Here is a 15,080-nt window from a genome sequence, read left to right on the forward strand (position 1 = left end):
CCAGCGATCTAGACGCTTTGCACAAACACTACGTACTTAAGATGCAAAGCCTACAATAGGTGCAGATATGAGTACGTCCACGTTAGAAGAGGCGTGTAAAACCAGAAATATATATGTCAAGCTCATTGTGAGGAAGAAATGTGAACAAGGCCCAAGATGGTCTTCCCCCTGCACCATTATCACAGAATTATTGTACGGTTGATCAAATGTGCCATGGAACATTTTCACCCTGACAACATTTTCCAATGAATTGAGACTTTAAAATCCTTCAAATATATATTATCATTATCAATGTTTAAATTCCTAAAACAAAAAAAAAATAGAAAAAACACTTACGAGCAAGAAATATCCCCTTTGTAGATTAGATGAGACCCTTATATAGTGGTTCGGTTAGTTTAATCATTTGGAAGGAGGTCATTGTTTGGACAAGCTAAAATTGCTTCTTATTTTTAATAAAATAATATGGCATGACGTATAGAGAGTAGAGATGTAAACAGATAATAAATTATAATTTCTCTTCTTGATATTAAAAAAACAATACCTGTGTGAAAAAACAAATAACCAACGAATGTTGTCAAACAATATGTTCTACAAAATTAAATTATATTAATGTAACATGGTAAGTTTAATTACGTATTATGTTACATATATACCTCAATGATCTGAATATTGTGAAATCCTATCCAAATTTATAGTTTGGAAAGTGATTTGTAACTTTAGTCTTATAGGCTGTTGGCATGCAAGGCACGTAGGTGATACAAGAGTCCAAGTGAAAGCCTTCATCTGTATCTCGTTCGCTCCTTGTCAGCTATCGAGTTCCAATCTTTGAACTTTCTCAGCGTGCCAAGATTCCCAAGCGATCATAGTGCAACGTGGGCAAAATCATATCTCATACAACTCTCTTCTTCCTCCTATAAATACCCCCTTCCTCTCCCAGGAAACAACACAACACAGCACACACCATAGACCTCCACTAGCTCTCTTCGTTATCCCAAAATGGCCTCCCCAACCTCACCCCCTCTCCTCCTCCTCCTCTTCTTCCCCTTCCTCCTCTTCACCCTCTCCCACGCCGCCACCTTCAACATCGTCAACAACTGCCCCTACACCGTATGGGCTGCCGCGGTCCCCGGCGGAGGTCGCCGGCTCGACCGCGGCCAGTCCTGGAACATCAACGTCAACCCCAAAACCACCGGGGGCCGCGTCTGGGCCCGCACCGGCTGCTCGTTCGACGGCAACGGCAACGGGCACTGCCAGACCGGTGACTGCGGTGGTAAACTCGCCTGCACGGCCTACGGCGCCCCGCCCAACACCCTCGCCGAATTCGGCCTCAACCAGTTCCAGAACCTCGACTTCATCGACATCTCCAACGTCGACGGCTTCAACGTGCCGATGGACTTCAGCCCCACCGGCGGCTGCAGCAGGGGCATCCGGTGCACGGCCGACATCGTCGGGCAGTGCCCCAACGAGCTCAAGGCTCCCGGCGGCTGCAACAACCCGTGCACCGTCTTCAAGACTAATGAGTACTGCTGCACCTCCGGGAGCTGCGGGCCAACCAAGTTCTCCAAGTACTTTAAGGACAGATGCCCGGATGCGTACAGCTACCCCAAGGACGATCAGACCAGCACCTTCACTTGCCCCGGGGGGACCAACTATAAGGTTACCTTCTGCCCTTGAGGTCCTGCTTTCCTCCATGCAAGCGAAGTTCCAAGAATATATATATATGGACTCTTGGGAGGCTGGGAGCTAGTAAACTGCTAATTACTATTCTGTAATAAATTAAGTGAATGTGAGCTCCATAAGCTTGCGAGATTGAAATAATTAAATAATAAGAGGTGCACCGCAGAACGTGCCATTACTTTTAAAACAGTTCACTTTTAATGGCTGTCGCGCTCTATGGCCTGCTTTACGCGAGGTCAAGCGATTTCCCATGGGCTGTTGGTTTTGTCGCATCTTATACGTTTGCTCCAATTTTTTAATTTGAGCAAAATACTTAGAAAAAAAGAAAGAAAGAACAAAACCGGTCAATGAAGAAATCGGCTATCAATTTACTGAGAAGGCAAAAAAAAAAAATTAACATCCAATTAATCTTTTCTTTGATAGGAATTTAACACATATGTACTAGATAAAACAATTATGATTGCACACCGTTTGCTCCAATCTTTTCTTTGATAGGAATTTAATATAATATCTACTCGATAAAACAATTATGATTGATGAAATCAGTGGCACCCATCAAATGCGCTATCGTTCGTATAAATGAACCATGCGCATTGCATGGTTTGGAATAATAATTTCCATGGTGCGTGGGTATCTTGGGTGGTGGAAAGTCCTTTTCACGTCTTGGATTTAGGAAAAACACTACCATATTACCCACACGGTGCACGAGGTATTTCTTTTCTAATTTCATCAAATATGAATTATTTCAAATTAAGTACTCTTTTCCAAATAAAATGTATACTTGAAGTCGGTTGTTTAAGCTCACATAATTCTAATGTTAAAAAAATTATAGATTAAAAAACAACATAATATAAAAGACTATTCAGTTCAAATGATATTAAACTTATAAATTTTATTTGAATAAGAAAATAAAGTATTATTGGTGGCGCCCAGTATTCTCGATTGGAAAATGAAGTCAAATTGTTTAAGTGGTATGGTGGTAGAAAGTAACAATCATTTTTGTCTCTTTTTTTTCAGTGAGGTGTTTTCTTATAATTTTTGGTCTCGGATTTGTTTATAATTTACTTGCATATCTTGAAACAATATTTTCATCATCAATTGTTTCAGAATGCACATTATTCAGCAGAACAGGATCACTAATTATTTTCTTCCCACGAATATCTTTTTTCTTCGTGGTCCTATCCACAACGGCACTTTCATCTTTATTATCTTCAATCTGTGAAAAGAATGTGTAATTATCAAGTATTAAGAAAAAATATATAAACATAATCATCTATAAACAGAAGTATAGGAATATATGAGTCACGATAGATTTTTCTTGATTTTTATTGCCTTCTAACTCCTCATATGCATCATTGGAAAACACTTTAAGCATAGTATAGGACTTTATCCTCCCTCTTCAAGATTGTATTCATCAACATTAATTTGGAGTATATATATTTTTTCTACGTTTTTTTTTGATATTTAAGAAAATGCCAAAACCATCATCTTTCTATATGAAGAAAAATGCATAACATGGTATCATCATCCAAACAATAGAACGAACTAGACATAAAATATATGTTGCACAAATCTTATCCATACATAATTCTATTTACGAAAGAGCAGAACCAAATAAAATATTTAGAAATATAACTAAGAATAAAAAATTGTAGGGTAAGAATAAAAAATATTATTTCTTTAACTGACATGAGTAAGAGATATTTTATTTCTTTTCATGCTCTAATAGATATATATTTATCTTTTATCTAAAATGAAAAATATATGTTAGGACTGGTGGTCCATGGAATTTATTTAACTAATATCATAAATGTTTAGAAAATATTACAGAAAAGATACATGCATTAATAACATGAATTAAATGATAAAGTTACTCTGATTAAGAAATAACCTTACTAAAATCTCAGTGCCTCTGCGTCGCCCCCTTATAAGGAATTTTTCTTTTGTCATATTATTTCTCTTTATGTCGCATGAATGTACTTATGGCATGATGGGCTTCGTGATGGATATGGTTCTGATACAGTAACTCTCTTGACATTTGGAACTATTTTTTTGGCATAAAGACTTCAATTTTTATTTATTTGAATTGACGCGAACTCTTAATTTATTTTTCCTTCCCTTCTATTCCTCCTCGTATCCTGTCCATCACGAAATCTACCCACATTCATTCCTTGCTTTTTCCCTTTCAAATCACAAGATCACCATCTTTCCCACTATAATCCTCTCCTTCTCTTTTCTAACCCCACTCTTCTATTTCTTATTCTATGTGTTCAACTCTCTATCGCTGTCCAAAACGATGTGTCTCGTCCTATTCTTGCCTTCTCTTCTAGCCACTACAACTAGCCATGGGCAGCGATCCAAGTGGTGGAAGAGAAGGGAACGGGAAGAAAAAGGGGTGGTGTGGCGGCCGGAGGAGAACTAAGCCGGGAACGACACTGTCTCTTCAGTCTCTCGTCTCCTCACTCTTCTGCTTCGGTCTATGCTTTTTTAAATTCGATCTGGTCAACAAAGGGTGGTGTGATTTTGATCTTTTCCGATTAAATTTGGATTTTCTCTGGTATTGTTTTTTTCTTGGTCCTTAATGGAAGACTCTCGGCACAACAAATGTTTTCTCTCCGAGAGATGTTTCTATTCTAATTGTCAGAATCATGCACAATCTCAATCATTATAGTATGTACGATCTTGGATATCACTGTTGTCACATATTACATGCACAATCTTAGTATATCAACTTAGAGCAATCTCCAAAATTATAAGATCTGATTGTTATGTTCAAATTTAGTATTTATACCAAATAATAAGATTTTATTCTTGTATTATATTATATATAGTCTCTAGTATCTTTCCTATGATCATATGATTTTATTATTATATTCTACTATATCCGGTCCGATCTCTCAGGCTCAACTTATATATAAAGCACTAGTGCTATCTAGTCCCTAGTACCTTTCCTCTTCACATTTTCATTGTTCGATTGATGAGGTATTACGTTTTAGCTCCAACCCATCTCATTCCTAATTCTTTATGAGTTATCATTGATTTTATTGTTCTGTGTCTTATTCAAGATATCCATCCTACTATCACTTTTTTCCGAGCTTGTGTTACTCTGAAGAGGCATCTACCAAAAAAAATTGGTAGTACTTTTTTTCTTGGAAGGGCCGTCAAAAAACTTCCTTCTCTATCAATGGATGGAAAGAGAGATTTTTTTTTTATTTCCTCCGAGCAGCTATAGTGCTTCGGACCCTCTGTGGAAACCTCAAAGATTGTTGAACTGAACTCTGGGGTTATCAGATAATGATCAACAATCACTCAAAATTATTCTTGGATCCAAAGTTCCACTTTTGCGAGATTTGTTTTCTGAGCAAACTTTGACCAACGTTGGTCTAAGCCTAGCCAATCCAAGAAAAGTTATAAATGAATGAACTATGAAATATTCAATAATTTGAGAAGTACATTATATTATATAAAAATCATTCAAATAATAAAGCAAATCTCCACAAAGAACTACCAGAAAATAAATTATATGTAAACTTAATATAACCATAATATCACGGTACGATCTCTTAAAAGAAGTTATTGAACTTTAAAAATAATTACAAATATGTTATAAATGACATTACTTTTAAGTAATAATACAAATGAGTTAGGCTTCGATCGCAATCAAGTCAAAACCACTCCATCTTTAACTCTCCTCTGTCAAAGATATACCATGCATGGAAGTCTGATTCATGAAAACAAATAAAGTTAGTAGTAAAGAATATATAGGCGGACACTAAAAATATCCGTAGTACGTTGGGTCAATTATTTTATGATTTTCTAGATTTTTTTTGAATTTTTTTAAGTAGCATTTTTTCATAATTTTTTCTTTATAATATCCACAAGAAAGTTCAACCAGTTTTAACCTCTGAAACAAAAACAGAGCAGGAAAGTTTAAATGGAATTTTTGTTCATGATTTAGTTAAAACAAATTTAGTTGGTCCATTGATATAACATATTTGGATAACTTTAATATATTTAGATAATTTTTATATATTTATATGATTTATAATCCATCAATTTTTTTTGAATTTAGTATGTAAAAATTTGAATTTTGTACATAAAATTTTGAATTTTATGGCTCATTTGAATTTGATTGAATATGCTTTGTTTATTTTTTTGTGCATATATGCGATTTTTCATATAAATTTTTCTTTCTAACATATATAACTTCACAAAATGTCACATTTTTTCTAGAACATTTCTTTTTTGACATGACTTCCAAAAATGTCTCTATTTTTATATAATTTTGTGTAATTTTTTATGCAAAATTTCTTTTCCAACATGACTTTCAAAAATCTCTAATTTTTTTAATATTTTTAAATTTTTTTTGAATTGTGGAGAGGGGTCGAGTTTTCTCTTTCTTTTCCATTTAATAGGTATAGAGATGAGGTTAAAAGAAGGCATTAGAATTCTCTGGGCAAGTCGTAGAAAATTTATTAATTCCAACAAAGCCATGTGTCAGATTTATATTTGCTGTTCAAGTGTACCGAGTGCATCTAGGAGATCAAGTAAGTTGGTTTCAAATGAAGATAAACTTGGCTCTTCTTGACTCTTGTCTTTAGGTTGGCAACGGTCCACTCTAAGTTGAACAGGTTAGAAACCTTCCTAATCCTCCGGCGGACTAGAAGTGTTGTCATGATGATCCTAACAACTAGTGCATGACTTTAATTTTATCATAGTCTTGCATACTTACTTTTTGGAAGGTAACGCATGGGAGATTTTTCAACAATGACGACATCTTAATAATCTCCGGCAACGTTTTGCTCCCGTCGTCTGCATCCCAAGACTCCTATAACAGAGTCAAGAGAAAATTCTGAGGGCATGCAAGACTTATCCCTGGAAGACTTTTCCACACTTGACCTGCTTTTTGCCCAAAAGAACTTACGAAGTCATCATGAACAAGGATAACTTACATGGCAGGGGGATGGAAAAACTCGTTCATTCATAAATGCAGCATTGCTAAATTCCGCTGTACCTACCGAGGGGCACGAGCCCGCGAGCAAGTGGTGGTTTTACCGGACTAGTTTTCTTAGCAAGCTGACGTTGGGCCATCATCCAAGGACACAATGGTCAATAGATCGGCCGACTCCGGAGGTAAGATTGTAGTCAACTGCTATCCGAAGTAAAATGCCTCGTGCTGATGGATGATGGTAAACTGGCTGACTAGGCTCCTAAGATACAAATTTGACCTAAACTAAAAATTCTTTTACCGGAGATTTTCCTACAGAGAATCCTTCAATGCTCAGGTTAGTTGAACTCAAAAAAACTATGGAAGAGAGAGAGAGAGAGTTTCTAAAGAAAGAATGGAGTCGAGAGAATGACTTACCTAAGAATCCTCCGATTTTCTCTATGGTTAGTGTCGACATGCAATAAATGTATAAACGGCTCTTCACAACATCTAATAATTATGAATATGATCATTATTGCAAAACACTTGCCAATGAACGTGTGTACTAGAGAATAAATAGCATCAATTATCAAAATCATTGGGAGTGGAAGCCAGACACAGTGGCAACCGTCAAAGTGGACAATTATTATCTATTAGTATAAATGAGTGAAAACTATACCTTATATAGATCCCTTCGACAATTCAAATCAAAAATTATAATTTATCTTAGTTCTTAATCTACCAGTAGTTTCTACTCTAGGAGTAGCCATAACTTAAAATCTCTACTACTGCAATCCAATGTTACACCTCTATTTTTATTGGGATATATTTCTTTTAAGAAGTGGCATGACGATGGTGAAAGTCTTTGAAGGTCCAGGCACCTAGATCCTTGCTACTCTTTGTCCTCTCTTTAATTATCATCATGTCGGCTGATTCGATGTCGTTTGCATGCCATGCACCCACCATAATTTTGCCACCCAACTTGTGTGGACAAGTTCTCTAGCATGCCCGTTCCTTAGGTGGTGCGAGAGTGACTTCACAGTGACAAATAGGTGAAACATTGACAAATTATGATTATAGCTACCTAAGAGGTTAAGCGTTAATTCAAAGGCTAATCATGTTCTATATCATTCTTGTTACTAAGAAAAGTCATCAGCCTAATATAGGGGTAAAGACCTAAGCAGTATCAGTGGTTATCAGGAAGTCAGGATGTCAGAAATGGAGATAAATAGTTCAAAAACTAAAATTGACTTTAGCAAATTTCAAGGGAAAGTGATCAAAATGGTGTTAATCGAAGATGTCAGGTGTCAGTGTTAGAGAAAGCAGACAATTGTTTAGATCCAGAGAAGGGACCTTTTCTCTATTCAATGATCAACATTTTCATTTTCATCCCTTCTGCTAATTTTGTTATTGCTTTTTATCCTCTAGCTTTTATCCTTTATCCTCAATAGCATAGCGTTGTAGCTATCGCTTCCATCTCTAGGAAGGCAGTATCTAATAACGGAAGTCCCTATAGATTAGCGACGCTTTTTATTGTCTATACCGATGCTTATAAGCATTATCAGTTTTATTGGTGATGTCTTATAAAGCGTCGCAAAAGCGTCGACTATATGAACGTTGCAAAAAAAAATTGCCGGTGCTTGGAGAAAGCATCGCTAATATTTTTTATAACAACGCTTTAAAACGTCGTTATAATTAATTTTTTTTGAAAAAATTATTTAAAAATTTTAAAACTCTGTATATATATACATGCTAAAAGCATCTCTAAGTATGCCCCTTATATCATCTTCTCATACAAGATTTCTTTCTATGTTACTGGATCCAAAACTAGAGGTGTGCTCTAAATAGGAGAGTTGGTTGCATGGAGTCGGCAATATGGACTCTTCATGAAATACCCATTCAGTATAACCCTTTAGAAAACTATTGTACACAAATATTCTTCAATAGTTTTTGGAGCGAGAGAAGAACTATTTACATATTTTCGATATGGGCATAAAATCTTTTCTTTTATATTAGATTTCTCATAAGCAAATTTAATAAAATTCTGAACTTCATCCAAATATTCGGCACCGGATCTCCACTTATTTATCCAACTTTTATCCATTCTATTAGAATATTGATTAAACTGCAACTTATCTAAAAAAGATAAATAAAATTAGGGTATAAAGAAGGATGGCATAAAATTTATTCAATAAAAAGACCAAAGAAGAGGATGTTAATGAATACGTGGCTAGAGAAAGATACATTGTTCAACCAAACATATGGATTCAAGTGTATACTTAAAAATTATACAAAAGAAGTGTTCTTTAATGGTAGTCAAAGATGTTTAGAATTCGTAATTAAATAGGTGCACTTGAGACAACTACTTGTTGGGGGATTTAAAAACATAAGAAAAACTAATGCCATTTTTACAGCATATAACTGCATTTAGGAAGAAAATAAGGAACTCTAATGGGTTGATACTTTGACTTAAAAGTCAGACAAGGTTCCATTATAATTTTGGGTTCAGGTTGGGTCCTTGGCATGAAAGAACATTTGATATTCTTTCGCCTGTGGGACCGTCCGATGGGGATGGGCATGTTGAGATTGGGGCGGATGGGGAAACAGAGTCGAAACTGAAGAGACCCGTTAAGGCCAATATGTATTATAATCTCTAAGATATTTTTTTATTGGAAAAAGGTTCTATAAATTCATGCTTATACAAAATAATAAATCTCCTGCTACACTTTGGGATATCACATGCATTTGTCATTAGTCCAATGATCTCCCATGATGGCAACACGAGAAAATATATAGTTTTAATACTTTAAAAGGTTCAACAAAATTACAAAATTATCCAACCATTATTATTAGGGAACTTTTTTCTTAAAACAAGTTTAAATTTATTAGATCACCAAAAATAATCATTAATAAAAATTAAATTTTAATCGTCTTGTATTAGATCCGATCCAATCCGAATGACTGGTTGGGTAAAAAATTGTAGGCATGGACCAACTACTCCAAGTACTTTAAGGACAGATGCCCGGATGCGTACAGCTACCCCAAGGACGATCAGACCAGCACCTTCACTTGCCCCGGGGGGACCAACTATAAGGTTACCTTCTGCCCTTGAGGTCCTGCTTTCCTCCATGCAAGCGAAGTTCCAAGAATATATATATATAGACTCTTGGGAGGCTGGGAGCTAGTAAACTGCTAATTACTATTCTGTAATAAATTAAGTGAATGTGAGCTCCATAAGCTTGCGAGATTGAAATAATTAAATAATAAGAGGTGCACCGCAGAACGTGCCATTACTTTTAAAACAGTTCACTTTTAATGGCTGTCGCGCTCTATGGCCTGCTTTACGCGAGGTCAAGCGATTTCCCATGGGCTGTTGGTTTTGTCGCATCTTATACGTTTGCTCCAATTTTTTAATTTGAGCAAAATACTTAGAAAAAAAGAAAGAAAGAACAAAACCGGTCAATGAAGAAATCGGCTATCAATTTACTGAGAAGGCAAAAAAAAAAAATTAACATCCAATTAATCTTTTCTTTGATAGGAATTTAACACATATGTACTAGATAAAACAATTATGATTGCACACCGTTTGCTCCAATCTTTTCTTTGATAGGAATTTAATATAATATCTACTAGATAAAACAATTATGATTGATGAAATCAGTGACACCCATCAAATGCGCTATCGTATAAATGAACCATGCGCATTGCATGGTTTGGAATAATAATTTCCATGGTGCGTGGGTATCTTGGGTGGTGGAAAGTCCTTTTCACGTCTTGGATTTAGGAAAAACACTACCATATTACCCACACGGTGCACGAGGTATTTCTTTTCTAATTTCATCAAATATGAATTATTTCAAATTAAGCACCCTGTTCCAAATAAAATGTATACTTGAAGTCGGTTGTTTAAGCTCGCATAATTCTAAAGTTAAAAAATTTATAGATTAAAAAACAACATAATATAGAAGACCATTCAGTTCAAATGATATGAAAAGAAATGGTCAGGGCTATGCAGGTGCCCATTGAAAAGAATTAATCTGTTGTGAGCTTGCCATGCCAACGACCTTGTTGAAGATGCTTTTACTTCAGTCATCCGGGTAAATGTCGAACTGCGATACTGTGTCGATTCCCAACTTCAATATTTGATCATTTCTTCTTCTTCTTTTCTTTTTTGCAGGATGCCCACAATGTAAGTTTCATGTATGATAAGCTATTCGAGTAACTGTGGATCACAGTAATTCTTCCATCAATTAATCCTACATGCATTAAACCCAATACAGTGTAGATCTCCCCAAGAAAATCACATAGTTCCATTTCAAAGTCGACAATTATTTGTTTATAGTAATTCTGGTTAGATTCCATATTTTGTCTAAGGAAATATTTGAATAACATAATCTTGATTTTTGGTAATGTTGAGATATATGGAAACACTCCATATATCTTCTTCCTTTGTACCTTTAGACTTGTGTACTTTTGTACTTCTGTACTCTTATACTTTTGTACTTGTATATTTTTGTGCTTCTGTACTTCACCTCCTTTGAACTTACTATACTCCCTATAAAAGAGTCATTCTTTGTACATATTAGAGTAACTGAGATATACATAACTCTCTCAATTCTTTTCGCTTTCTCCTTTTCTTCATAGTATCATAGCTGCTAGAATTTTGGTGCCTCCACAAGCTTCTCCTTTCATGAGAGTTCATCCTAGCCTTGCTTGGTTTTTCCCTCTCCTCTCACAGTTCCCGAAGCTCTTCATGTCCTTTTGAAGCAGTTCGAAGATCGATCTCGGCAATCCAACACCGTAAGGCTATTCACCCAACACCGATCTTCAATCCGGCAAAATTTTACGTCCAACCGTCGCCTCACGCGTCTACCACTCCAGATCCAGGCAAACCTCATGCATGGCACTCTTCCCACGCACGCCTCACCTCAATCTTAGCTACATCATCCTCCACGTAAGTCTTTGACTATTGACTTTGACTTTTGGGCCTCTCTTTTCGCAACAATTATGGCTTCCCAAAACGATGTTACTCATCCTATTGAGATCATTTTGGATGGGACCAACTACAATCTATGGGTTTCCACTATGACGGTTTTTCTCAAAGGAAGAAAACTATGATGTTACGTCTCTGGGGGACTTCCTAAGCCTGAGAAGACCTCGTCTGAATCCACCATAGAGTATGCGACCTGCTTGGAGGAATGGGAAAGCAATCAGTATAAGATTCTCTCATGGTTCATCAACACTTCAGTTCCTTCCATTCACAGCCTCCTTCCAAAGCTCGGAAGCACTAAAGTTGTGTGGGACTTCTTGGCGAACCGATACAACTGCACCAACGACGCATCACTCCAGTTTCAGATCGAGACCAAGCTCTACCAGATGCGTCAGGAACCAAGTCAATCTATAACTGATTTCTATTCTTAAGTCACTAATCTTTGGGATCAATTGGCTACTGCATAACCACAGCTGCATTGTACCACCGACATAGAGCTCTTCGCTCAATATCGTGATTGTAGTTAGCTCATGCACTTCATGATGGCTCTACGAGATGATTTTGAATCTATTCGGGCCTTCCTTCTCCATCGTGCACCATTTTCTACCATAGACATCGTAGTTACAGAACTAATCTCTGAAAAGAATCGCTGCCCTACAATGAAGTTGCAGTCTATTAAGATTGTTATGGCTGCTGCTCCCAAGCCTTCCTCCAATCATTCTGCACCACAGCCCAATCATTCTCCAATCTTTCAAAAAGCACTTCTGCAAATATTGCAAAGAAGATGGTCATGTAGTCCAATATTGCCTAAAGTTGCAAAAAAAAAAGGCTCACGAGTCTCGAGGTGCCCTCCGACATGCTACTGCAGTTGCTTCAACTACCTTATCTGCTTCTTAGTCTTCTTCTTAAACCAATGTGCTTACTACAACTGAAATTGAGGCTTTAATCCACCAAGTTTTGACTCGCGCCCTATCTATCACCACGGGTAAATCCTTCTGGTTTATAGATTCAGCCTGTTGTAATCATATGACATTTGATCTCATTCTCTTTCCTACGAAAACAGTCCTCAGGCCTAACCACATTATTTACACTGCTAATGGTTCTCATTTACCTGTTAGCCATATTAGATCAATTTCTACTTCTAATCTCACAATTGGTAATATATATTTGTTACCTAAGTTGTCTTTGAACCTTCTGTCAGTTGGCCAACTTTGTGAGTTGGGTTTCGAACTTCATTTTACTAATCGGGGTTGCAGGACCCACGAACGAGTCAGTTAATTGGGACGGGCCATAAGATTGGATATTTGTTTGAGCTAGATCACTTGCAGATCCCTCCCACAGTGTCTCCAACTATCGTTGCTCTCACCACCTCCTCCAGTCTTTGGCATTCTCGCCTCGGTCATACCTCATTGCCTCGCATCCAATTGTTAGCTTCCAATGGTTACCTTGGATCAGTAGATTTTACTAAATTTGATTGTCTTTCTTGTCAATTAGGCAAACAAACTCATTTACCTTTTAATACCAACGACTCATTTTCTCTTGCTCCTTTTCATCTTGTTCATTCTGATATTTGGGGACCAACTCCAATTTCCACTGAAGGGGGATCCCACTACTTTGTCATTTTTGTGGATGATTATTCTCGTAACCCATGAATTTATCTTTTGTATAGGCGTTCTGAATTATTTGACACTTACAAAAAATTTTATAAAATGGTGCAAACTCAATTCTCTTGTACCATTAAAATTTTCCAATCAGATAACGCTATGGAATATAACGAAAAATCTTTTCTTGAGTTCTTGCAGCAAAATGGCACTGTCTCTCATCGCTCTTGTCCCTACACCTTCCAACAGAATGGACGAGAAAAATGTAAACATCGTCACATCTTGGACACGATAAGAACATTGCTCATCTCTGCCTCTCTTCTTAAACATTTTTGGGGTGAAGCTCCTCTCACCGTTGTCTATACTATCAATCGTGTCCCATCACCCACCATTTACAATAAAACTCCCTTCAAGCTTTTACATGGTAAACTCCCTGACTATAGCGCTCTTCAAGTTTTTAGTTGTGTTTGCTTTGTTCTCCTTCCCCCACATGAACGCACCAAGTTGGAGTCTCGTTCCCAGCTTTGTTGCTTCCTTGGTTATGGCATTGAACACAAGGGATACCGTTGTTATGATCCCGTAACCAAGCGCCTTCAGCTCTCTCGTCATGTGGACTTTTGGGAACACAAATTCTTTAGCAGTGTCTCCTCTTTTCCTTCAGCCTACTCCGGTAACTCGCCCATATTCACTGATCCATTTATTAATTTGTTTTCCGAGTCCACTAACCATTTTGCAAGTGATTCAAGCTCTTTAAGTGATTTGTTTTCGGCCGCTCCCAATAACTCTAACATGTCCGTCAATCATCATGTGGCATCACATGCCTTTGAGTCACCCTAGGACCAACCAACTCCACCTGAGCCCTCCCAAACTGTCGAACCCCACCATTCTAGTCGAGTAAGTGCACCTCCTCCACATTTGGAGATTACCATTGTTTTTCTTCCCTTGCCACTCTTAGCCTCGCACATATCGTGAGGCTAGTGCTGACCTTCTTTGGCAAAAGGCTATGTCCAAAGAATTAGATACCTTTACCAAAACTCATACGTGGGATCTGGTGGATGTACCTCCTGAAAAGTCTGTGGTGGACTGTATGTGGACGTACAAGATTAAGACTAAAGCAGATGGATCATTTGAACAATGCAAGGCCTGTCTTGTTGCGAAGGGCTTCACTCAAGAGTATGGTATTAATTATGAGGAGACATTTGCTCCTCTTGCTAGACTTACCTCTATTAGATCTTTGATTGTAGTTGTTGCAATTCAGCATTAGCAGTTATTTCAGATGGATGTCAAAAATGCCTTCCTCAATGGTGATCTTATAGAGGAAATCTATATGAAGCCTTCTCCTGGCTATGAGCACCTTCCTCACAAAGTCTGTTGTCTTGGTCATGCTCTCTATGGTCTTAAGCAAGCTCCACGGACTTGGTTTACCAAGTTTAGCTCTGTGATTGCACAACAGGAATTTGTACCCAGTTCCTATGACTCCGCATTATTCCTCCTATGACTGATGTCGGCACCATCATTGTCCTTCTCTATGTGGATAATATGCTCATTACAGATGATAACGCCACTGGCATTCGAGCTCTTCAGGACTATCTTAGTCAGCAATTTGAGATGGACTTGAGTACTCTCCATTACTTTCTCGGCATTAAGGTAACCTCCTCCTCATATGGCTATTATCTCTCTCAGGCCAAATACGCTTCAGATCTTATTTCCATAGCAGGCTTGACAGATAGTAAGATGGCTAGCACTCCATTAGAGTATAACGCCCGACTTAATCTCACTAATGGTGTGCCTCTGCCTGCTGTCACTCTCTACAGACAGCTGGTTGGCATTCTTATCTATTTTACAGTTACACGGCCAGACATTGCATATGCAGTCCACATAGTTA

The 15,080-nt window shown here is 37.3% G+C and overlaps 1 protein-coding gene across 1 annotated transcript; it reads left to right on the forward strand.

Annotated features, from left to right (window-relative positions):
- Nucleotides 1-932: 932 nt before the first annotated feature.
- LOC103700746 (thaumatin-like protein) lies at nucleotides 933-9,913 on the forward strand. Its single transcript, XM_039114469.1, has 2 exons — nucleotides 933-1,580; nucleotides 9,623-9,913. The coding sequence occupies exons 1-2, from the start codon at nucleotides 997-999 to the stop codon at nucleotides 9,714-9,716; spliced, it is 678 nt and encodes a 225-aa protein (XP_038970397.1). The 5' UTR covers nucleotides 933-996; the 3' UTR covers nucleotides 9,717-9,913.
- The last annotated feature ends 5,167 nt before the right edge of the window (nucleotides 9,914-15,080 follow it).

Source organism: Phoenix dactylifera, chromosome 16 (genome assembly GCF_009389715.1).
Source record: "Phoenix dactylifera cultivar Barhee BC4 chromosome 16, palm_55x_up_171113_PBpolish2nd_filt_p, whole genome shotgun sequence".
NCBI lineage: Eukaryota > Viridiplantae > Streptophyta > Magnoliopsida > Arecales > Arecaceae > Phoenix > Phoenix dactylifera.